This window comes from Pristis pectinata, chromosome 23 (genome assembly GCF_009764475.1).
Source record: "Pristis pectinata isolate sPriPec2 chromosome 23, sPriPec2.1.pri, whole genome shotgun sequence".
NCBI classification, from domain to species: Eukaryota; Metazoa; Chordata; class Chondrichthyes; order Rhinopristiformes; family Pristidae; genus Pristis; species Pristis pectinata.
Window position 1 is genome coordinate 4050933 of NC_067427.1, and position 26678 is coordinate 4077610.

The following is a 26678-nucleotide window of genomic DNA, read 5'->3' on the forward strand; positions in this document are numbered from 1 at the left end:
AATGAAACAGGTATTTTGCATCTGTCATCACTAAACAGAATACAAATCCAAATCAAGAATTGGAGGGGAAGGAGGAACTCAGAAAAAGTAAAAATCACCAGAGAAGTGGCACTGAGCAAATAGTTGCAGCTGTGGGTTGACAAATCTCTGGGACCTGATGGGACAATCCCAGCATTTTAAAAGAAGTGGCCAGTGAGATAACTGGTGCACTGGTTTCCAAAACTCCCTACATTTGGAGAAAGTTGGAAATTAGCAAACGTACATCCTTGATTCAAAAAGGGGGGGAGAGATGGAAAGTAGGCAACTGCAGGGCAGTTAGCTTAACTTGTCAAAGGGAAGACATTAAAAACTCTTGTTAACAACATTACAGCAGGGCACTTGGAAAAAAAGCAACATAACCAGGCAAAGTCAGCATGATTTTATGAAAGCGAAGTCATGTTTCATGATTGGTTCTTGAACTTATGCAGGAACCAATCAGGGAACAGTTAACACCAGTGCCAGTATTAGAACAGTCACACACTGTTTTGGTGCCAGTAATAATTGCTGCCTACTTTAGCAATGTTTAATGCTACTGCTTTTTCTGGTTACAAATTGCCAGGACAATGGTCCATGACAAAATTCTTTGAATACATCTAATAGATATTACTTTACTTTCAAATGCATCAACCATACACGCCATTCAAATTCCCACACTGAAAGAAAGATTTCAGAATAATACTTGCCCCAAAATATTTTAATATGGCTACAATAGTTTATTAACAGTAGATTAAGCATTACTAACGTCCTTTTGTCACATTCGTAAAGCACAAACAGATTTTTTCTATATATACACACACACACACCAACACCGCTGTGTGGCACAGCTAGCAGAGCTACTGCATCACAGCTCCAGCGACCCTGGTTCAATCCTGATCACCAGTGCTGTCTGTGTGGAATTTTCACGCTCTCTCTGTGACCACGTGTGTTTCCTCTGGATGCTCCAGTTTCCTCCCACGACACAAAGGCGCGCAGGTAGTAGGTTAAATGGCAATTATAAATTTCCCCTACAATATAGGTGAATGGTAGAATCCGAGGGGAGTTGATTGGAATGTCAGGAGAATGGGTTACAGGAAAAATTAGTGGGGGAATGGGATTGCTCTGTGAGCCAGCACAGATTCCATGGGCAAATGGCCTCTTTCTATGTCATAAGGAAATACAGAAATATGTTGCAGATATTGTCAGCAATCATAGCTTAACATAAAAGTTGGAAAAAACAAGAAATGTGAAGCATGCACTAAAGTTCAAAAAAGATAAAGTATCAAAAACCTGCAAACCGATATTTGAATCCAGTGTGGTCTCCAATGTAGAGCTGCCCATTCTTGGAAAAGTCAGGACCTGATGGCTATTGTATACTCTGTACTTAGATTTCCTAATTTGAGCATTGTTCAAGTTGAAGTATTCTACTTCCACACTAACCGTATCTTTCAATCCACTGCAGCTGAGGGATTGATAAGACAATGTCCATTTGTTACTGTCACTACCCTAATATATTCACATTAATAACTCAAATCTTGTTGGCTGTTTGTTTTTCTAATAAACAAAAGCAAACATTCTGAGCAGCAACTGATACATTTGCACAGAACAATGATTGAAATCCACAATACAATAAACACATTTCACTTGCAGAGAGACAGGAATAGGAAGTTGATTTAGCTGCAGCCAAAAAACATGAATTCAGTATTCTGCAGGGCCAAAAGTGGCTCTGAGCAGAGATGGAGAAAGGTGGAGTTGATGACAGGAGGCAGAGAGAACTGGGAGCAACGGGGCCAAAGATGATGAGGAGGTGAGAAGGGGTGTTGCCGGGGACAGGGATATTTGAAGAAAGGGAAGAACAGGAATAGAGATGGGGAGAGAAAGAAAGTGGACAAGGAGGTCCTTGGGGTGGGGGGGAAGGGGGAAGAGAAGAGGAGGGAGAATAGTAAGGGGGCACGGGAAAGGAGGAGATGGGAAGAGAGTTCTTTGGTAGATCAAATCACAGGAAACATTACTTCCCAAGTCTGCATGCTTCATGATCCATCATGGTTTATAGTATCATTATACCCATGGAGTATTAGATATATACACTTACATTTTCTGGTATGCTAGGAAGTTCTTGGTCACTAGGTGTAGTAAAGTACAAATGCTGCCAAAAGAAAAAGAGATTTTTAGAACCATTTTCTTAACATAATGTTTGCAGAAAGTGTATAAAGCATGTAAAGTGCCATCTGCTTTAATACAATCTGTGTATATGCCACACCATGGAGTGAAAAATAACATGAAAATTTGCAGAGACTTAGAGGTCATTTAGTTACATTAACAGAACTGACTGTGTGGAACCACTGACAGTAGTTCTCGAGTCCCAATGTATAAAGCCACAGACTGCATGCATTGGCAAAGTGGCAGGATCCATCGCTGAATTTCATGAACATTGCCCATATACATCGGAGGCATGGAGTTCCATTATTCTGACATCTGCTGTTGTCAAGGGACAGTTCAAAGGGGGCCCTGCCATCTCGTGGTTATGATGTCATAACCAACCAGATAGCATACTAGCTAAATAAAAATTGTTTCTTACACAGAAGAATAAGGTAGAAGCTGAAATAACATAAATGTTTCAAAAAAATCTTAAAACCTGTTACATTTGAAATGGGGGAATGAATTACAAAACACTTAAAATAAAATTATTTTCTAAGGTCAGAGAACTTGTTCAGCAGTAATTATGTTCATAAAAAACACATTCAATGCAACAAACATTATATTTTCAGATTTTTCTTTTACAGCAAGATCTTCATCTCCCTGACCTACGTGGGATAGGATAGAGAAGGTTGCATAACCAGTCAGCCTGTAGAGAAGGGATGAACCACTGACATTAACTACAGGATTTCTTCATTAAATTATGCACATGTGGAAATCCCAACATTACACCTGTTTCCACAGTATAAAGATAGTGCTGTCAGTGCAAATATAAGATTGGGTGAATATATAAAAATAAAATGCACTGTGTTACATCTGCCAGGCTTCTGCAGTTGCAGCCAAAATCTGACACTTCAACAAAATTGTACAAATGCAAAATCAGATTTCCATCAGGGCACCTTTCAGTTTAATGCTATCAACTACAATTGGCCTGGATCTTCTGCTTAAAAGCCAGCAGATTTGGCATCTCTACAAAGTGAATTGCAAAGGTCCTTCATCAATTTAGGATCCTCAGAAATACCATCTCCAGACTTGGCTTCGACCCCAGGCTTGAACAAACAATGCTTCAAAAATGTTAAACCACTTTTTTCATCTGTTTCCATTTCAACTGTCTGGCTGTTCAGTTCAAATGCTCCCACAGCAACTGAACAGCTAAAGGAAACAAAGCCATCCATAAGCTGTTCTTTGATATCCTTTCCTGCTCCATTGCCCATGAAATGTTTAAGCAGAGGGCAGACCAGAAGCATTCTTTTGAACCACAAGAACAAAATGCCTGAAATGAGCTGAACTATCCCATCAGACGGCAGTGCCTCCGAGACAACTTGCTCTTTAGGTCAGACAGGCATACTGGGTCTACAAAATCTCTGCTTGGTGAGCTGGGTCATCTCTACAACCAGCCAATGACCTGGCAAGGACAAACAACCACTACCTGTCGACTAACTTTAGCGAAGGAGCTGCTCAACGTCAACTGCTAGTGGTTATCACTGACCAGGAATGTAACAGATGATTTAAGTTGTTTAGATTCATGTCAATCTGTGTAGAGAGTATGTCACAGGTGACTAACAGTCGAAAAGTTGGAGATGGGCAAAATCTTTACATGTTAAGTAACGTCAGATTCTTGCAATGCAAGGCCATTGCCAAATTTGACAATTATTTCTCATTTTACAATTACTATACTTGATGTGATTATATATGAATTAGCAAGTAAATAAATAGTTATGAAAACAATGGTGTTTTCTAATATTAAAATCAATTCAATTACACACAACAAGCAAATGCACGTATGAAAAGCAAATCCCATTCTATGGGTATATGAATTACACAAGGTAGAAGTTAGATAAATAACATGTTAAATTAAACAAGAGCCCAGAGGTACGGATCCAGTCTCAGACTCTAATAAGTTCAAAGCTTTAAATATTTTCTCATCTCCCTGCAGGAGCAGCTGCAAGCAATGTCCTGTCCTGTACAAATCTGCCCTCATTCTATGCCATACAATAAGTCTATGAGCCCACAGTCTGGAAGTGGCATCCAAACTGCTGAGACTTGCCTTCTACTGGGGTTGTGGGAGCAGAGTGTAAAGATAAAAGTGCAGGACTAACTTGACAGCAGTACATTCCACTTACCACACCTAACTGTACGGGTTCACCTGGTTGCGGAGGAACAATGCAGTACAGTAAATGCAGTAAATTCTTCCACTGACAGTCCTGAAACATTCCACAGACACAAAATTACCTACTACTCTCTAAAAAAGACTCACAATTTTATGAACAGTTTAATAAGTGGCATTTCTGTAAGATTGAACTATAGGGAAGGACGTTGTCTAGTATCAAGTTAAATTGCTTCTCTGACAATAATCAGGAAAGTGACAGAAGTTGAGAAAAGTTTCTTTTTGCTTGTATTTATTTTTCCATGCAACAGCTTATTAAATTATAAACCAATAAAATGAAAGATATTAACCAAGCTTGAAACCAATGACAGAATTACCAAAGTTTTGAATTAATTTATATCAAAAATATGCAAAAGCGGATTCTGAAGTGTGATAACAATTCCTTTATTATTACAATATTGATTTTAAAAATTGCATTTTCAAAACTGAATTGAAAATTACTACAGTTAAAATAATGTTTTTATAGATAAAAGTTTTAGAAGAAACTATTAATTTTGATTAATTTTAGAAATAGTCCATGAACTATTTTTAATAATTGCACCAATTACAATTATTTATCAAAATACAGTACCTGGCCTTTGGCAGTGTATTCTGCTAAGATGTTCAGAAGCTTGTAGAAAACTTCAAACCAAGGTAAATAGCTGAAAATAAACACACAGTCAGCGTTACTTCTGGCACCACCTTAACTTGAGGTAGGAAACAATAAGAGTAACTTTAGTTTTTCTAATTTTAGAGACCATTAAGGCATTGTTGATAATCAGTTCCAAAAGGCATTTTCAAACTTCAAGCATTTGTCATAAAAATGTTTTTAGATGCTTAGAATTTGGAAATTCAACAACAAATCGCCATAGAATTGATATATTTTGAAAGGCATACAATCATATAAGTTAATCTGGAACGGAGTTTAACGGTGTTACAAATTTTAGTCTGTTCATCAGGAACTGAAGAAGCTCCTTCCCACAGCTAAGAGATTGACTAGATTGCAGCACTTGATTGGAAAACATGTTGAAAGATCATTTGACTCTGACAAACATCATGCATTGCACATGATGGGTAACTGGACTGTTAACACACATGTTGCAAAGTTTGAGCTGCAATTGATCCCAGTGGTTGGTAGGAATTGGTTACTTCAATGCAAATAAAGTTACCAGAAGTAGCAATGAAAACATTAGTAAATTTAACTTGAGACACAAGAGAGACTGCAGATGCTGGAAATCTGGAGCAACGCACACAAAATGCTGGAGGAACTCAGCAGGTCAGGCAGCATCTATGGAGGGAAATGAATAGTCGACGTTTTGGGCCGAGACCCTTCATGAGGACAGTAAGTTTAACCAATACTGTTAAATGTGATGTACTGCATAAGGTGCAGTGTAATGTAAGCATCCGTTATTGGTATACATAATAGATATTCCTTATCAAACTGAATACCATGTTCCCTGGTTAAAATATTTAAGGTTAAAAATAAGATGAAAATTGCTAAGACCAAGAAGTGAGCTTTCTTCGAAGCAGAATCTTATTTACTAAATACATATCATACTTCACAATAAAAATCTATTATTATAAAAAAGATTTGGCCTCATTTATTTGTTTCTTTAGTGAGTCTTCTCAAAGCATTGCTCAGCCAAGAAATCAGGCAATCAAACTGTTCCCAGAGCTCTGGCACTGCAAGCCTTTAGTTGGGCTTGAAAAGGTATGTAACAGTATCCCAGTGTGACTTGGCCCTTGTGCTCTGAGTGCAAAGCCAAGACTGGGAACTGAAGTGCTCGATGGAAGTCATGGGTGTCCAAGTATATTTTACCATTCCACAGAACAGAAGGAACAGAACTTCACTGCAGCTACAAATTAAAGAAATCGCTAAAATCACAACTGATAAAAAAGAAAAAAATTGCATGATGTTGTAAATCTTAAATAAAATCAGAAAATACTGGAAGTACTCAGTGGGTAAGGCAGAATTTGGGGGGGGGGAATGAAACAAAGGGGAAGAAAAACAGCTAATGTATCAACTTGATGGCACTGGTTGTCGGTGCTGATGAAAGGCCATCAATCTAACTCTGTTCCTTTCTCCATGGATGCCACCTAACCCACTAAGTATTTCCCATATTTATTTAAAAATTGCAAGATAGATTTGAAACCAGTGTTTGGTGGAGTACACTTGTTCCAATATGAATATGCTTATCAATTCTGATATGAATGTGCTTTTCAGTTGAAAATGACAGTATTTAAATTGGAACCAATGTGCAAAGGGATAACGTCCCTGCAATCAAGAAAGAGCTCCTTTTATAATAATAACTAAATTGGTATCAACGCTGGATGCAGCTGGTGTTGCAGAAAGTTAAGCTGTGGCCTTGGCAACTAATTTTGAGATAATTATAACAGAATGAAAGTAACCATCATAGTAATATAGGAACATTAAAACCAAAATGAAGGATAATTTTTAATATTAGTAAAAATGCTGAGCTCCAAAATTCATGTGATATAAATATAATCTTGCACACATAGCAACTGCTAAATATTTTAGTGATGCACATTCTGTGTCCAACTTCAATGAAGCTACAGGTTTTAACTGCAACAGGAGTAGGACATTCAGCCCAATGAAACTACCTCACCATTTATTGGCCAGCTCCAGGTACCAACCTGCGCCTCATATTCCCAGTTGCTATGTGTGCAAGATTATGTTTGCATCACATGAATTTTGGAGCTCAGCATTTTTACTAACATTAAAAATTCTCCTTTTTGGTTTTAGTGTTACTACGTTATCATGATGGTTGCTTTCATTATATTTATAAAAATCTAGCAATCTCAGATTTAAAATGACTCAACAGCCTTTTGCAGAAGAGCATTCAAAACTTCCAAACAGCCTGTGCATGGGGAGTGGCTAGACAGGCCAAATCAACCAGGTTATTACCCAATTTAGAATTGCTAGTAGTTAATCATCCCTATTTAAACTGAGCTGACAATGACGGTAAAATTTCTAGTATCCTTTTATTTTCTAGACCCGAATAATGATTTATTAAATATTAATTAAATGATTTTGTTACATAGCTCCTTGAGCAACCAAAGCTTAAAATATCAATTCACTATTGGAAACTGAAAAAAGAACTGACATTTATACAGCATCCTGAGGAGTTCCTAACACATTGTATGTCCAATAAATCCAGTCAGTGTTGTCACCAAAATCTTACAAAAAATGAGTGACTTAATGACCTAATTTGCTTGTCGTTGGATAATTTAAGTGGCCAGATAGAACCATAGAACACTACAGCACAGAAAACAGGCCATTTGGCCCTTCTGGTCTGTACCAAAACTTTATTCTGCTAGTCCCATTGACCTGCACCCAGTCCATAACCCTCCAGACCTCTCCCATCCATGTATCTAACCAATTTATTCTTAAAAGTTAAGAGTGAGCCCGCAATTACCACGTCAGATGGCAGCTCATTCCACACTCCCACCACCCTCTGAGTGAAGAAGTTCCCCCTAATGTTCCCCCTAAAGCTTTCCCTTTTCACCCTAAAGCCACGTCCTCTCGTACTTATCTCTCCTAATCTAGGTGGAAAGAGCCTACTCGCATTTACTCTGTCTATACCCCTCATAATTTTGTAAACCTCTACCAAATCTCCCCTCATTCTTCTACGCTCCAAGGAATGAAGTCCTAACCTGTTCAATCTTTCCCTGTAACTCAACATTCTAGTAAATCTCCTCTGCACTCTTTCAATCTTACTGATATCCTTCCTATAGTTAGGTGACCAGAACTGTGCACAATACTCCAAATTTGGCCTCACCAATGTCTTATACAACCTCACCATAACATCCCAACTCCTATACTCAATACTTTGATTTATGAATGCCAGGATGCCAAAAGCCTTCTTTACGACCCTGTCTACCTGTGACGCCACTTTCAGGGAATTATGTATCTGAACTCCCAGATCCCTTTGTTCCTCCGCACTCCTCGTACTGTGTATGTCCTACCTTGATTTGTCCTTCCAAAATGCAACACCTCACACTTGTCTGCATTAATTTCCATCCGCCATTTTCTGGCTCATATTTTCCAGTTGGTCCAGATCCCTCTGCAAGCTTTGAAAGCCTTCCTTGCTGTCCACAACGCCTCCAATCTTAGTGTTATCAGCAATCTTAGTGTTATCAGCAATTTACCACATTATCATCTAGATCATTGATATAGACAACAAACAACAAAGTTCCCAGCACAGATCCCTGAGGCACACCACTAGTCACAGGCCTCCGGTCTGAGAAACAATCATCCACTACCACTCTCTGTCTTCTCCCATACAGCCAATTTCAAATCCAGTTTACAACCTCTCCATGGATACCTAGTGTCTGAACCTTCTGAACTAACCTCCCATGTGGAACCTTGTCAAAGGCCTTACTAAAGTCCATGTAGACAACATCCATAGCCTTTTTTTCCCATCGACTTTCTTGGTAACCTCCTCGAAAAACTCTACAAGATTCATTAAACACGATCTACCACGCACAAAGCCATGCTGACTATCCCTAATCAGCCCTTGGTTGTCCAAATACTTGTATATCCGATCTCTCAGAACACCTTCCAATAATTTACCTACTACTGATGTCAGGCTCACCGGCCAGTAATTACCTGGTTTACTTTTAGAGCCTTTTTTAAACAATGGAACTACGAGCTACCCTCCAGTCCTCCGGCACCACACCCATGGCTGCCAGGGCCCCTGCAATTTCTATACTAGTCTTTCTCAAGGTCCAAGGAAATATCTTGTCAGGCCCGGGGGATTTATCTACCTTTATTCACTGTAAGGCAGCAAGCACCTCCTCCTCTTTAATCTCTATATGTTCCATGACACTACTGCTGGTTTCCCTTCCTTCCATATACACTATGCCAGTTTCCTGAGTAAATACTGATGCAAAAAAAGTGTTTAAGATCTCCCCATCTCCTGAGGCTCCACAGAACTTATTTCTTTTGAAAATTAAAAACTGCTGATGCTATAAGATCCGAAATAAAAACAGAAAATACCAGAAGCACCAGGCAGATCAGGCAGCATCTGTGGAAGGAGAAACAGAGGAATGTTTCAGGTCCAAGACCATCAGAACTAGAAATGTGAGAAAACAATTTATGTATTTAAATATAAAATTTATATTTTTCCAGTTCTTACCAAGGGTCTTTGATCTGACACATTAACTCTGGTTCTCTTTCCATGGATGTTGCCTGACCTGCTGAACATTTTTTTTTCATGATTTCTTCCCACCCAGAAAGACAGGGTGGACCTCCTTGTGAACTTACATGTAAAGAGTCAGCTATAATTAAACACTTCAGTCTATAGTGAAGCTTGAACCGCACCGACCCAACAAGTGGCAGCAACAGAGAAAAGCTGATACTTTACTGACATACAAATGTTCCTGAACATCAGCCAGAGAAAATTTCTAATTAATGAAACAAAGTTTTTAAAACATTGTAAAGTCAACTCCTCATTCAGGAGAATTCTTTTCTCAACTCAATCCAAAGTGCTTTGATTAATTCAGCAGTTTAGATATAATACAGCCAAGTAGCTGGGAGAAAGAGATCAGCAGAAATAATGATCAATTTCAAGTTCCAGTGGGAAAACTTACGGGGACATCCCATGAACCACACAAACAAACCCCAAACAAATTTCCTACTTGAAATATTGAAAAGTGGAGTTTTCTTAAGAGCTCTTCAAATAAGAATCAGCATCAGGTTTATTATCACTGACACATGTCGTGAAATGTCTTGTTTTGCAGCAGCTGTACAGTGCAAGACATAAAGACATATTACCCGTATGGTTCAGATTATATTCACAACGCCAACCAAGTGAATTTCTTTGCCACATTATTCAAGCAGCTGTTACTCACAGTAATAAATGTATGCAGCACTTCACAGATTAACCTTCAATGTAAAGCAGAATTCAGTTTGAAAAATTGTAATCTACAAGTACCACTTAGCAGGACAGCTCCATGTAAACAATCAGAAAGAACTTTGTAACTGATCCACGATTACTTCAGTTGTTTAAACAAACATAATCAAATCTATTCAATTATGAAGCTATCTGAACGTTATCTAAATTCTGGAAAGCTTCTCAATCAAGCAGAAATGCCCCTGTACTTCTCACACTTCTGCAATGTGCTAGCCCTCCCACTTGTCCAATCTGCTACACATTGCTTAACATCTTCCACAGCTTGAAAACCATTACAGGCAAAAAGAATGATAAGTAACAGTTGGTAGCAGCTTGGAATAACATGTCTTTGGATAAAAAAGTCAAAAATAACGGAATGTTTACATTCAAACCACTGGTCAAAAGCTGACGCCATGAAATAAATACTAAATTTGATAGATTCACTCAATGCAAGTCTGTTGCCCAATGCTAATATGTTATATTACATGATTACAGCACCCCTATTGTTGCAAATAACTTACCGTGAGCAATGCCACGGGAGACGAAACACATATGCTGTGTCACTTCCCTGTAACAGCCTGTTAGACGTTATGTGCAAATTTCTTGTACTCAAATTACTTGGGGTTTTGCGGTACAATCTGGCTAATGTTCAAATTTTACAAGTTAATTTACTTCAGCTCTAAGCAAATATCTTTGCCAATCGATCATTAAGCACATTTATTAATTGGGATTAACTTAGTACTTGTTTAGAAAGATGATACTGATCAAGAAGGAACTTGACCAATGAAGAAGAAACTGATTTTTCTGCTGCAACTGAAATTTCCAGTATTTCTATTATCAAAACTTACAGTACCTATTTCAAAAAGATTAAATTCATTCTGCATCTTCTGATTCTTCTTAAAGATTTTGCATCAAAGCTTCTAGCTCACTTAAAAGTTTTGTTTCTTGGTTGCTGTTTACCTCACTGCTTCTAATTCACTGTTCCCTATAGTCTGAACATCTCCAGAAACTACAGTATAAATGAGAATAATCTTCTCAATTTGCAACGTATATACTCTCCCTAAATGTCTAAGAAGAATTGAATCCTTTTCTTTTTCTGAATTATATAATTCCCATCTGGAGATTGAAATCCAGTAACATTGTTCGAGTAAAGTTTCACATTCCAGTTATCAAACGTATCAGCTCACTTGACACAGTAAGTCTGCACTAGCACCTGATCTCTAGACCCTCCCCTTACAGTAAAGCACGATATTATTGGAGTTTTGTTCTGGAGAAAGTTGATTACATATCTCATTTATCTCAGGATTTTGATCGGAGATAAATTGCCCCAATTGACCAGAGTGCCCGGAACAAGATGCAGTGTTGCTCCAAATTATGACAAGCAACATCATAAATTTTCTTGACCTTTTATAAGTATTCATCAATTGTCATTAGTAAGTCTCAAGTCTCCATCAATTTTTTGTAATAGAAAGAGACGCAAGAATGGATTAGACATCCAGTCGGTTTTGAAATTTTCAAATAAACCAACTGCTGTTTACGTAAAGATTATTGAGCTGCAGCTGCCAAGGGAAATATAATTTATAAGGATATTGCAATCCATACTATGTTAGTAACATCCTTTTAATGTCCACTTCTTATAAAAATATGGGGAGAATGCTAAAATTCTCCCTCCAGACAGGCACCACATAAAAGATTTAGCACAATTCACTTCCTGGCTAGCAACTCAAACTCTGGACTTCACACAGGAGTGGGTCGGGTAACTAATGCTCTGTGATCAAGCCACCTTATGAGAAACATGGCTTCACCAATTAACGCTCAGCGATTGCAGTGTGGTTCAGGAAGCCGATGCTGTTGTTTTCTGCAGGACATCAAGGGGGACATGTAACTGGATCTGCCACCACTGAAATGGATCCAATCACCAGCTTGGAAGGCCACAGGTTCTTTCAACACATACTCATCCAAGCAGCACCCCCACAGAGCTCTGAAACATCTGAAACTTTACCACAAAAAGCTTTCAAAACTGTGCCCTCCAGCTTGTTTGCAAATCATTTGGGGCAGGTGGGGGGAGGGTGGGGGGGCTGATGAGAAAGAAACTCTGAAATCCTGTTACAGCATGTGGAAAAGATTACACTTAACAGCTGAACAGAAGGACTCACACTCCTGTTTGCTTTAAAATGCAGCCAATCCAACTGCAAATACCCTCATAATTACAGGCACAAGTGCAATTAGTAAATTGCTGACGAGAGGTCATCGACCTGAAACCTTAACTCTGTTTCTCATTCTGCAGATGCTGCCTGGCCTGCTGAGTGTTTCCAGCAGTTTCTGACTCTTTTTTCAGATTTCCATAAGCCATTGTACTGTACTTTTAGAATTAGTAGATCTCTCAAACCAACATGTGACAATTTGGAAAAATAACAAGCTCAAACTCTGGTTCCTGAAAGTACCTAGGCTCTTGGACAAAAGTTTACCAATGGCACATAAAGGGCAACTTCAGTAGATCTGACCTTGGACTGCTGACTTCTTTCTTATCACCGGCTCTGCTGCAAGCCTGACCTCCCAAAGTAGGGGGCACTGTTGTATGCTTACCTCCGATATCACTGTGCACCCACCAAAATATGCATATGGCATTTTGACATTCATTCTGTAAACTTTATGCTACCTGTTACCCTACCCCACCACCAATACCATTGCCCCTCCCTTCACCTATCTAAACAACATTCTCACCATCACCTGCACAACTTTGCTTTTTGCTGAACAGCAAGGAAATCCTATTAGACACAAGATTGTCCAATGGGACAAATACTTATCCCAGACAGAGAAGACTCGGTAATTCCATTGCCGATCAAGCCTGGTGACCTCATTACTATAAAACATTGAGATTAATTTTATGTACATAGGCACACCAGCATTTCTAATTTGTTAGGAGTTTGAGGAGATTGGGTGTGTCACCAAAGACTATTACAAATTTCTATGATGGAGAGCATTCTGACTGGTTGCATCATAGCCTGACATAGAGGCTCCAACGGACAGGATCGCAGGAGGCTGCAGAGAGTTGCAGACTCAGCCAGGTCCATCACGGGCACAACCCTCCCCTCCGTCAAGGACATCGTCAAGAGGCGGTGCCACAAGGTAGGATCCATCACTAAGCGCCCTCACCATTCGGGGCATGCCCTCTTCTCAGTACTACCATTGGGGAGGAGGTACAGGAGCCTGAAGACCCACAGTCAACAATTCAGGAAAAGTTTCTTCCTGTCCATCATCAGATTTCTGAATGGTCTATGAACCCATTCTTTTTATTTTGCACTATTTATTTACTTTTGTAATTTATAGTAATTTCATGTCTTTGTACTGGAGTGCTGCCGCAGTACAGCACAAAGACAAAATTACTATAAATTTCATGTCATATATGTCAGCGATAATAAATCTGATTCTGATTTGAAAGTAACTGTCCTCCACTTCCTGCATCTTCCCTCAGCAAAATTATCTTGCTTTTATTGTGAGAAGTGGCTGTAGTTCCATCAGAAGTTGAGTGCCCTCCATTCTTTAAGCAGGCTTTCCTGAGTTGATTGACTTTGCTTGGTACGAGCCCAGGGAAGTGTTCCAATATGCTTTCAAGTGCCCCAATATGATTCTGATCCAGAGGCCGACATAGTATTGAAAATAAATGTTCAGACTTTACTCGACAAGCCCTTTCTTAAAACCACTGCCTCTCTCCACATTTGAATTGTGTGCCAATATCCATGTTCAGGTTCATTTTTGAGACACCAGATTTTTTTTTGAAAGCATACTCTTACCAGTGACCTGGGTTAACCCAAGCAGAATGAATGTTCATTTACATGTTAAAAAGTTTAAATATTATCTCCCATTGTGAAAGCTCAAAACAAAACCTTCAAAAGGGGTCTTTTTCTACTCCTCTTCCGCCACTTCTCCCTCTAGCTGTACTCCTCTGTACTTTTTCCACTGCCTTCATGCACAACCACCAACTTTCCCATGCCTGCTTTCTCAGGTGGATATGCGACATATTATTGCATTATTTTAATTAACGTAAGCCTTCTCCCCAATGTCCTGACTAATATTTATATCCTCAACCAACATCAATAAAACACCTTACGTGGTATTTATCGTATTGTTGGTTGTGGGACTTCACTATGCAAAAAATAATTATTACAACATTGACAATACTTCAGAAGTGCTTCTTCAGCTGTGTAATGATCTGGAATGTCCTGAGGCTGTGGAAGGTGTCTTTCCTTCAGTTTCTGAACTAAATTCTGACATTCCAAATGCATCCATTCAAGATTACTATTCTACACAATCGCATTACTACCACTCCAGATCATGCTGGTCCTTTTCCCCTTGCTCACCCTTACCTCTCTCTTCCCAAAATTTATACTGTTCAAAGAATAAATACAAAGTTTGAAATCATTTTGGAAACAAGAATTTTGGTTATGTTGCTTTGATACTATTTTCCCTCTCTGTGGATAGAATTATTTTTCAGAGTATGAACCTACAGTGCAAATCCATTTTCTGCTTTATTCAACGATGAAACACTGACTTGAAAAATCATTCTAAATAATTAACTGAATCCATTTACAGCAGCAGTGCCTGATTACTATAATAAAAACAGCACCTCTGTAAATCTGAGTCACAGAATTATCTTTCAAGGCAATATGAAGTACAAAAAAATGTGAAATAGTGATCATTCCTAGGAAGAATTCAAAAGTCCCCAACATTATAACCATAATATTATTTTATAAAAGTGTTATTGAAATGAATTTTTACTTGGATCTTTGACTTTACATGACAAGAAAATTTCTCAAGAAAGGACAGCGATGTGTTAAACAAAGCAGCTTTCTTCAGTTGTGATCAGCTGGTTCTTTTCCAGCAGTGGCATCTTTTATTTCCTTGTCATTCTGTTTTCCCGTGTGTAGTTTACTGCACCTCCTGCTCTGATTGACTAGATATCAAACACCGCCAATGCTGTGGTCTATAAACCAATCTCAGTGTGCGCGTCACTTTAAAGATCAACCACTTCCTCTATTGGGAGACCAGATTTCACAGCTGAATGTTATCTTGTTACTCAGCCAGCAGAGTTTCCTGTAGTGGTCCATTAAGTAAAGCTATTAAGACCTGAAGCAACCTTCAAATCTGGATTGCAATGTAACTTGTCCAATCATGAGGTGAAAAAAAAATCAGTACTTGGTAAATATATGAGCAGCAGAAAATGAAAGAGAAGTCCAGGTGTTAAATATGTTTCATTCAAAATGGATCAGATGGATGTGTCAACATCAACAAAAAAAAGTTATAACCTGGGAAATGCTTTTCAACAGCAGTAACTTTAATATGGTGATTTAAATCTCTCAGGGGCCTAGAATAGGAAATACCATCAAACAGAAGTTTAGCCGTGGTCTAATGTTACATGTATCACTTCTGCCAGAGAGCAGAACAGCAGAAAAAATAAACAGGAAAACTGATAATTATAATTATTGTAAATCAATTTTAAAAACACACAGGAATTAAGATGCCTTTAGCTGCACAATAATTTTTGTGCATCCTAGCACCAGTGCTCTTACATACAATTTTTTTTATATATAATCTATTTTTCTAACTTCTTCCTCCTTGCACATTCAGTGCTTTTCTATTTTTGTTGAGAGAACATTCCTGTATGCTTTTACAAGTTACGAATTTTCTACAAACATTTCTCTTAAAAGATTTAACTGTATAATTACTGCAAAGTAGATATTTAACCATTAAATATCTATTATAAGAATGAATGGAAAATATTAAAATGTTCAAATCCACTTAATTAAAAAGTCTTAATATTCTTTAAGGGATGCTGTACTGGAATGGTTGATTATGTTATAAATATTAAAACAAAATATTCTGAATACCATAAAATTATCACATTCTTCAGCTTTCACTACATAACACTCTTTAAAAAAAATGGCATTCCCTGTCCTCGATGAAAATTTAAGTTGGACACTTTCCCACATTTAAAATACTTTCTGATAATAATTCTTGAATAATGTGCAATAACTTTGAGATTTGTTCACTAAAAATCACTTAGGTTAAAGGTGAAATTGTTTTAAACATTCCACTTGGGAAATTCTTAGCAAACAACAAACTGCTACTGCTGAGAAAATAAGCTATTACTCAATAAAATCAAGTAAAACAGTTAGTACACCAGTTTAGTGAAATTAAAAATATTAAACCACTACATCAAAGTAGGCACAGACATAGCAGGTGAAGTCAAAAAAGTTGGTAATTCTGGAGAAGTTTGGCTGCTTTTGGTGCTCAAGTGATTTTATAAAACAATACAAAATGGATTCAGTTTCATTTGAACAGTACCACCATTATATTCATCATTCAATTTTAGTGATTAGGTCGCTGGTCATTAGGAAGATTGTAAGTGGGCAAAGACAATATTACAGCTGGCATCTATTGTCATATGTACTGGAAATTCAGGATTCCCACGCGAATTCCCAACCGTGCTTCACCGTTGGACAGCAGGAGTTGCTAAATTCCCCAGATCTTATAGCTGTAAGAAAGTATGAATAAATAAATTTTGTGCTGTATTTCTTAAATTATGTTTAAGTTTGTTTTCATATTATTTATTTTAAATAATTTAACAATATTACGTTTCATTTTAATAATAGTTGAATTATTCTGGTAGGAAGCATTGAAAAAACTTGATAACTTTGACAGACAGTAAAGCTGAAGGATGGAGCTCTGTCATCTGACTATTTGCCTTCAAGGAAATTTGTGTGAGAGTCTTGTTCAGGACCAGGCTCAGTCACCAAGATCACCTCTATGGTTGCAGACAAAAGTTAAGGACGTTCCGAAACGTCACCGAACACTCTAACAAACTTCTGCAGATGAACTGTTGAAAGTATCATGATTGGTTGCATCGTGGTCTTGTACAGCAATCCAATGTGCTTCAGAAAGTAGTGGTCTTGGCCCAATACATCACAGGCACATCCCTCCCCACCATCGGTGGTACCTACATGAGATGTTGCCTCAAGAAGGCAATACCTATCAAAGATCCCCACCATCCGGGTTACATCATCTTTTCGCAGCTACCATCGGGCAGGAGGTACAGAAACCTGAAGTCCAGGTTCAAGAACAGCTACTTCAACCATTTGGTTCTTGAATCAACTGGCACAACCCTAATCTCTACAGTTTAGCAGCACCATGACCACTTTGATCACTTTGCACTAAAATGGACTTCATTTTTTTTGTTCTAATTGTGGTTCTTTCTTGTAAAAATTGTGTATAATTTATGTTTTTCTTGTGAATGCTGCTTATCTGATGCTATGTGCCTGTGATGCTGCTGCAAGTAAGTTTTTCATTGCACCTGTGCATCCATGTACTGGTGCATATGAGAATAAACTTGACTTTGACTTTTGACCTTGGATGCATATTGTTCAACATAATTGAGAAAAGAGTGCAATGGCAGGCCCTGCTTAGCAAAATCCAAGCTTTTTCATGATGCATAATTATGCACGCCCAGTGATATTTGTAAACAGGTGTAATGCTTTACAGGGCCGTCGACCTGGGTTCAATTCCGGCCACTGTCTGTAAGGAGTTTGTACTTACTCCCCGTGTCTGCGTGGGTTTCCTCCGGGTGCTCCGGTTTCCTCCCACATTCCAAAAACATATGGGTTACAAAGTTGTGGGCATGCTATGTTGGTGCCGGAAGCGTGGCGACACTTGCAGGCTGCCCCCAGAACACTCTACACAAAAGGTGCATTTCACTGTGTACATGGGACTAATAAAGATATCTTATCTTATAAATCTTCAACACTGTGAAACATTTGTAAAATAATGAAAAGCAAAAATGCTGTAGATGCTGGAAACTTGAAAAAGGTGAAAATGCTGGAAGTACTCAGTGGGTCAGGCAGCATATGTGGAGAGAGGGAGAGTGTTAACATTTCTCTTTCATCAGAGCTGGAAAAAGTTAGGAATTAAACAATTACAGAATCGGGGAACGGGATGAGGAAAAGAAAGAATAAAAGCGAAGTTCTGCAACCGAGTGGAAAGCAGAAGTTAAATAATGAAAAGAGTTATGGTACAAGGTCTTCCACTTACTTATTACGACAAGGAAGGCAGCCTTTGGGCCCATGCAGCTCCCTGCACAACAATCTCTTCAATTCCATTCCCCCTTCTTACTTTCCTGAAGCCCTGCAACATATTTTCTCACATGCCTATCAACTCCCCTTTGATTCTTCATGCCACCTATTTACAATAAATATGTTAGAGTAGGCATTTAACCTACCAGTATGTCTTTAGTCTGTGAGAGCAAACTGGAACATCTGGAAGAGACCCAATGTGGTTCAGAGGAAGGACATGTGTACTCCACACAGGCAGCACCTGGATTCGGGATTGAACTAGTGTTGCTGGAGCTGCAAGACTGCAGTGCTAACTGCTGCTGAAGGTAAATGGGATAGGGGAAGGGGGAGCAACATTCCATGACTTGAAAAGTTGTACAGCGACAGAAGATAGCAAAAAGAGATGATCACGGCATGAGCTCTTTGAGGAGACACTGGTATAGACAAGTGGGCCCTTTAGGTATGTAGCCCTGAAGTACAGCTGGGTCCCCACTCTAAAAAGGCATCACTCATAATTAATACAAGAAATCTAAACAAATAAAATCACAAGAACCAAAACACTTGATAAAACTTTGAAGAAAACTTCCTTCTACAACTACAAAGGCCACAGGAGAGGATTTAAATTCTTTGAGAGCAAAAAGAAAAGTTAGAGTATTTTCTGGTGTGGAAGATGAGAGACTAATCTCCTGCTAATGAGGAGAGTGCAAAAAAAACTACAGGATGTTGAAACAAGAATCTTAAATACTATAGACCTGGCTACCTACTCTGCACATTTCTTGAAGAGATAAAATTTACATTTTGTTTATTCTAATTTTACATCAATCTTTTTGTGTTCCATAATTTTGGCAAATTTTCAGGTTATCATTCAAAGAATTGATGAATAATGGACACAAAAGAGGCAGCTAAATGAATATCTTCTGGAGCATTTGCTGGTAATTCGATGTACTAACTACCTCAACCATGAAAAGGGGATCAGGAAATCTTAAAGCATCAAATATTTATGAGGGGGTAAACAAATGATATCTGTCTCCCTTTATCTCTACTGCTAGGGATCGAATGGGTCTAATTCAAAGTAAACCACCAAGATGCATGCAAAGAATAATAAACAACTCACATTTATAACGTAACTTTATTTCAATATATAATTATTTGGATATATAAGTTACTGCTAAATAGAGAAAGTAAGTTCTCATTGAACTGCAGTTGAAAGAATAGCAAATGAACTATATTTTTCCCTCCACAACTATCATTTCTTTCAAAGGCTTTTTTGGAAGCTACAACTAAAATTGTATATTCTTTGTCCAGGAAATCCCAATTACCTATTCTGGGACGATAACAATTACTATATTGAGTATCACTGGTCACAGAATCTGAAATCCACACCTTGAAATATTCTAAGCATGCCATTTCAACCAAATAATTGGGAATTTAAATGAATTCTGCTTTGACAGTCTGATTTGGACCCGATGGAAATGTTATTCCGTTTCACCACACTGTAGCAGTAAACTCATTTTTTCTGTTCAAATCAATTCCTGCACAACTGCCTCATCGTTTGACTTTGCAGAGTGGAAAAGGTCTGTATTGAGTAGAAAATTTCCCACCATGCCTCTATTTTGCTCGAAGCACAACCAGGCTAACAGTGATCCATAAATACTGAATCTTTAATTGTTTGCTGGGCTCAGACTCACACCTGTACATGATTTTGACACTAATTTAGAGTCAAATTCCTTCAAATCACTTTTTTTTAACAGAATTCAAAATGGATCACTGCCTTCAAAACAAACATGATGGTACAGAGGGAGCAACTCCCCAATGGCAGCCAAATCTCATTTCCCTCCACTAATCTCTATCAGTTTCTTCCAACTGAACCCTCTTGTAACTTGAGCCTGCCAAATCTGGTTAAGGCACTTTAAATTTACTTAGGGAAACACTTGTGCAGACAACATGGTGCAGCTCACACTTAACTATAGGAAGCTCAAAGAACATATACTGGGTTTCAAATTTACAACCAAAACAGCCTTCACCACATGCAGTTTAAGTAGCACAACTGGTAGCACTACCCTGAATTTATGACCAATGACACACACACATTTAATTTGTAACCAAACACTTCCCCTTCCTCTAAGCTCCCTTTAGAACTTTTGATTAACTCATATTTTTTGGGGGGTCAGAGGTTAAATAAAGGAAGAGAAGTGTTCTGTGCTGAAACAGCCCAGAGCAGCACACAGAAAGAGGACTAATGCCATGGACATTAAAGGAATCAAAGCAATAAAGGCCTAGGCAATGATTTTAAGTTCAGAAGTTCAAAAAGCAAGATTAGGCATAAAAGTACCAATAAATACAGCATAGTGAAAAGGAGGAGAAGGTCAAAATGTGATGTGTCACAATATTTTGTATGTTTTGAGCTTAATTGTGATGAGTGCACTAGTCACTTAACGGGATAAAATGTTCCTTTCAAAATCCAAGGTGACAATTTTACAACGATATAGGTCATAAACAGTCATATGTAAGGCTAAGACACCGTAATATGCCTGGTTGCTTTTTGCCAAGTGGGTTTTGTTTATTGTATCATCAGTATCTACCATATCAGTTCTTCTATACAGGATCTCAGTGCATCTCAGCTCCTCCATTACTGCAATTATTACAAAGGACTAGTTATTCTATATTAATGAATCAATTCTGCAGAACAATTATTTGGTTTTCAATTAAAGAAAGGGACTTAAGATTTGAAATATTACTTCTGGGTATGAATACTGATCCTCCACAGATGCCTTGTCCAAAGTGAGCTTTCTGATGGAAATGATTGTCCACACAACAACATCACACCAGTCCAAAAGAAGTGACCTGTTGCATGCAGCTATTGGAGGTATTTTAATGAAGTGATGAGGCACCAAATAAACCAAATTCTTCTTGCATAGGATAGAGAGGCGAGAGGAAAAAGAACATTCACATAACTTCAAGAACCCAAGCAGGTTGAAGAATTTTTTTATATACTATTTAGGAAAAAAATAAACAAAGAATTCCTTCACTATGTAGCTCTTGCTTATTTGTGTTTATACAAGCACTGAAATAGAAAATTAGAAATAACTGAGTTTAGTCTTGGTGCAAATATGATGTGCTGTCTAAGAAAATGGACTGCTGTCTTCTTCTTGTAAACTTCGCACAACTGAAATGCTTTCCATCACAACATGCTGCAACGCGAAAACGCTAGTTGCAAGTTGCTAATGCTACAATAAGACCATTGATAAAGATTCTAAATTAAGATCTGAAATAAACTAGGCTTTATGTTATAAAAACACGTGAACCATAATTATATAACATTAGTGAAAAAAGACTGGTTTACTACTAAGATTTCCTACCCTTCTAAATGGCACAGCAAGACTAATGGTGAAGCCAGAACATAAATGTGTCAGCAACGTTTTTAATTGGCTTTTCATGAATGACTTTACTGTACTTAAAAGTCTACTACTCTCTGATGTTTCTATGTGCTGTGGACTTTATTGTCCTCACTGCATAAGAAACAGATTTCAACCTACCCGTCTTGATTTCTGAGCAAAAATGCAGCGATCATTAAAAAAAAATGTAAATGATTTTGCATAAATTTTAAGAGGGAAAAACATGACCTTGCCATCAAAATTTGGTTCTTAAAATATTCTTCTCTATTTGACTCCATAATTTTTGTTATAGTCGACAGAACTCATTATTAAAATTTCACACCCTTCGTCTCAGCAAAATGCACTGAATTAGCAAGTCATCAATAGCCTTTTGCAAACATTCTGCCATCCATTTAAGAACACTGTCATAAGGACTTTCATAAATATATTAAAATTAATTTTGCATTCAGTTCATCAGCCACTTATATGGGACAAACAATATACAACAGTCAACTATGGAATGTGTGACCTTATGCAACATTATTAATAAACTGTGTAATAAAATGTAAATGTCACCTCAGGGATTCATTGTTTTGTCAGTAGTATTTAAAACATCTGACATGACACTAACCAGATGTACAATATACCGTAGATCTGAAAGGGTTAAAGAAAATCTATGAAGTGATGGCAGCAAAAGTTACAGATACGCTTCCGCTGCTAGTTCCGAATCATACTGGTTAAAGGCGTACAAAGGAAGCCCTTGAAGCAAACACAGCTTTTGAGTCCCTCTTGTCAAAGTTTACAGAAAGCTTAATTGGGAAGTTATAAATTGAGACTGAAAGCAGGGCCAGACAGAGAACAGCTCTGCTGTCAACCATAGTGGGACTCTTTGTGGAGACCTAAAACTTTAACTCTAGTATATTGGAACTGAGAAATATTGAGAGTAACTTCAGATGCAAATTAAAATTCTCTTTTGATGCACCTTCAAACAGTATTAAATATAATAGAAATTGTAATCTTTTGATCAAAGTATACCATTGTTAGACCATGAAAATATCATGCTAAAAATATCTACTGTTCCACTTGACCTAAGTGTGACTAAATCCTTTCAGCATATTCTATTTCAACTACATAGTAAATCAAGTTACTTTGCCAGATATATTTTAATTTCAAACATAATTTCTATGTGATTTTATTATATCTTATCATATTAATAGCTATAAAATGAACTAAATTGAATCAAAAGTTGCTGTTAAAAAGGTATTTCATAAATATAAAATTTCTAAACTGCAAATATACTTGCTAGTTAAGATTTTGTAAGATCAGATAATATTTACAGCACATATACAGCCCCCAATAAATCTGTCCCAGCCTCAACACAACTCATGCCACCTTTGTTCATCTAACCCTCTTGGCAAGTTGTTCCATTCCTTTCTCCTTTGTGTATTTATCTTTTTTCCTATTAATGCACCCAATCTAATGACCAAAACTACTCCATGTGAAAGCAAGTTCATTGGTATTGGTTTATTATTATCACTTGTACCGAGGTACAGTGAAAAACTTGTCTTGCATACCGATCGTACATGTCAATTCATTATACAGTGCAGTTACATTGGGTTAGTACAGAGTGCATTGAGGTAGTACAGGTAAAAACAATAACAGTACATATTGTTTCTTCTGAATTTCCTATTAGCTGTTTTACTAGCTACCTTGTATTTATGGACTCCTGCACAAATGGCATTATCTCTATATCCACCCAAACTATCTTCCATAATTTTACAATCACTCAGCCTTAATTTATCCTGAGGCAAACATTGTTTTGAGTCTCTCTTGACAAACTTCACAAAAAACTTAGTTGGGAGGTTATATATTCAGACTGATTCAGTCTTTCCTGATAGGTGAAACTTTAAGTTCTGGGGTAATTCTTATAAATCTTTTACGCACATTCGCCAATCCCCCTCTATCCCTTTATAATAGAGACCACAACTGAGCACAATACATTTGACCAACAAAGAAACCATTTAACAATTTGTTTTTCAATGCCATTCCTCTGGAAATGAAATTCAGTGTTGTTCTTTTAGGTTTCATTCACCTGCCTTATACCTTCAATGATTTGTGAATCTGCACTCAAAGATTCTTTTGCTCTTCAAGACAGTTTAAGATTCGTATTTTCCACGGTGAAGGTGCTCTCCTTATTGTTCATACTAAAAAGTAACATCTCATACTTATCCATACTGAAATTAATTTGCCATTTGCGTACCCATTCTACAAGTTTGTGTACTTTCTGTCTCCCCCAGTACTAATTGCTCAATCTACAACTGAATTTCCAATTGCTATCCTATGAAAATGATGATCACAGCATTAGCACCTGTGGTACACTACAATGCCAGTACGAGTAATTATCTTTACCATTTTCTGCTTCTAACCAGCCTGCTATTTGCCCCACCAAGTTCAGACTGCAGTGCAGTATCTTATCAAAGGGCTTTTGCAAGCCTTAGATTTGTTTTTAGTTGCGAGCTAAACATGTGCATGAGTATCAGTAACCAATTACACTCATCAATGCGAACGGGGTCCCTGAATGCAACTGAACATGGAGGCGAGTACAATTCCCCTGCATTCTTTCAGTCCTAGTGACCAAAGATAAATTTCTCTTCCCATCTGTAAATCCTCTGCAGTAGCCTCATGTACCATTTTGTTACTTCTCAAGAATTCAACCAAAATTGGCTAAGCATGACATATTTTCCTTTGAAGCTCATGCTCTGGTTCTTTAATGCATTTTCAATCCATTTCTGATACTTTTTATACTGCACCTTTCGGTAAAGAATTCAATTATCTCTGATGCTACCAACAATAATCATTTTTATAACTGACCTGCCCTGGATTGATTCCACCCACTATTCTGAAAATAAAGAGTACAAGTTAGCTGCCAATTCTCTGATGCCATTTCTTTTTTCATTTGGAAATTACATAATTTCCTTAACAATTGAATAAAAGAAAGTCCACGTATTTAAGAATTACAATTTTCCCTCAGGAGTTTAATAAGCTTAAAATGTGCCATTGATGGTGCATCATTTGAAATGCAGAACGTTTTAGAAGAGAAAGCAAAAGAGGCTGCAGGCTCTGGTATCTGGAACTACAAACAGAAACCTGGAAGAACTCGACGAGTCAAGCAGCATCTGTGGAGGCAAAAGGTCTAAGCTGACATTTCAGGTTGAGACCAAGATGAGAGAGGAATATCAAGGTTGCAATTCATTCTGCTGCCGTTTGCCTTCTGGTTGGTAAGTGAAGATTTAAAGCATTAGAAGCATGGTGGGAGCAGATGACCTGCTCATCATCTTCTCCAGGCCAATGATGCATGCAAAAATCAAACAAACGGTAGTAGAGAACATGTTTTGCATTCAAGCAAATCGCTTTTGAAAGTCTGGATATTTTTTTGAACTGGCTCCCACAGAAAGAGCCTTCTGCTTTAAATACTGGAATTAGCCCTCTTACGGAGACATATCATCAATCCATATTCCCTTGCAACATAGAAGGAGGCCATTCAATCCATGGAGTCTAGGCCAACTCCCAGAGCAATCCCTTCAACGTATTTTCCACACATTCCCATTGATTCTCCCAGATTATAGCGTGCAATCGTACTAAGGGCATGTATTTAATATGTGGGAGAGAAAAATGCCAGCTCCAGATAGACAGCACTAGGGGCAATTTACATTGCCTAATTAACCCATCTACCCACATGTATTTAAGAGGAGGGAGCAAACTGGAGTACCTGGGGAACCCACAAGGTTACAGGGAGAAAGTGCAAACTCCACACAGACAGCACTGGAGGGCAAGATAGAACTCCGGTCACTGGAGCCGAGGGGCAGAAGCTCTACTTCCTGTACCACTGTGGCATCCAGTCAATTATATGCAGCTTAGTGGGGTGAGCAAACACATGAAGTAGATTTATTTCATTAATCCAGGAATCACTATAGAAGTAACAGAATATATATTATTTTGATGTACAGGCATGCCCATGATAATATCCACAGTCAGCTGATGAATGTGATTTTTAATATACAAGATGAAGTTGGATGAAAGGTGTGAAAATTTCACTCTACTGAATCATCCGGAAGCCACATTCTGGTTGTAAAAGCAAAGGTAATTACTAACCAAACAACATATAGAAGTCAGTGCTGGCAGAAAAACAAGGAAAAGTCATGACTACTTGGAGAAAGATCTTTGGACAAAGTTCTTGTGCATGCAAGTTCTTTAAAAAAAAGAATCACAAGAACAATTCTGGACAAATAACAGCTCTGAAATCTCCTGCCCATTTTTTCTTCCAAGCTAACCATGAACAGCAGTTATTTTCAACCAAAGTTCATACTGGGTTTTAATTTTGAAACACTAAAGCTTTTAGACTTCACAACATCATTCCAACAGTCTAGTGGCAGCCATGTAAAACTTCCATAGAACATCACATTTGCAAAGAAATTCAACAAGTGAGACACTGAAATATATACATTACTGATCACAACTTGTATGTGAATTGTTTTCCAAAATGCATTCAAGTTTCTTGGTAGATCCATGCTAGATGGCAATCCCTGCACCATCCAAGAACAGGGCAGCCAATGATAAACAAATGCCATTGACTCTGTCCCCTGAGACTAAAGCAGTTGGGATTGTGGTGGGTTGTACGCTAACAAGTTGCGCCACCAAGTGGTGGAACACTCCTGCACAATTCTTCATGGGAATCACTTCCCATCTCTCTTTCATTGGGTGGGGAAGAGATTTTTTTTCAGGAGGAAAGAATGAAGAGGCCTATTCAATTCACTAAGCACTGGCTAAATGCTAATCCAACACCAGCGGTAGATTGCAGAGTAAACAACATCAGGGCCTCACAGAGCAGGGCCATACTATGCAGGGCCTGAATAAAACTTTGGTTGTA

General features: G+C 37.9%; 1 protein-coding gene across 5 annotated transcripts in view; it reads right to left on the reverse strand.

The window, feature by feature from the left end:
• LOC127582046 (DENN domain-containing protein 1A-like) overlaps positions 1-26678 on the reverse strand; it is a 437758-nt gene that overhangs the window by 219720 nt on the left and 191360 nt on the right. For all 5 annotated transcript variants that reach the window (XM_052037000.1, XM_052037002.1, XM_052036999.1 and 2 more), the window contains 3 exons: positions 4950-5019; positions 4335-4415; positions 2108-2161 (listed from right to left, as the gene is read on the reverse strand). In XM_052037000.1, the coding sequence (XP_051892960.1) occupies positions 2108-2161; positions 4335-4415; positions 4950-5019 (205 nt within the window). The remainder of the gene's footprint in view (positions 1-2107; positions 2162-4334; positions 4416-4949; positions 5020-26678) is intronic.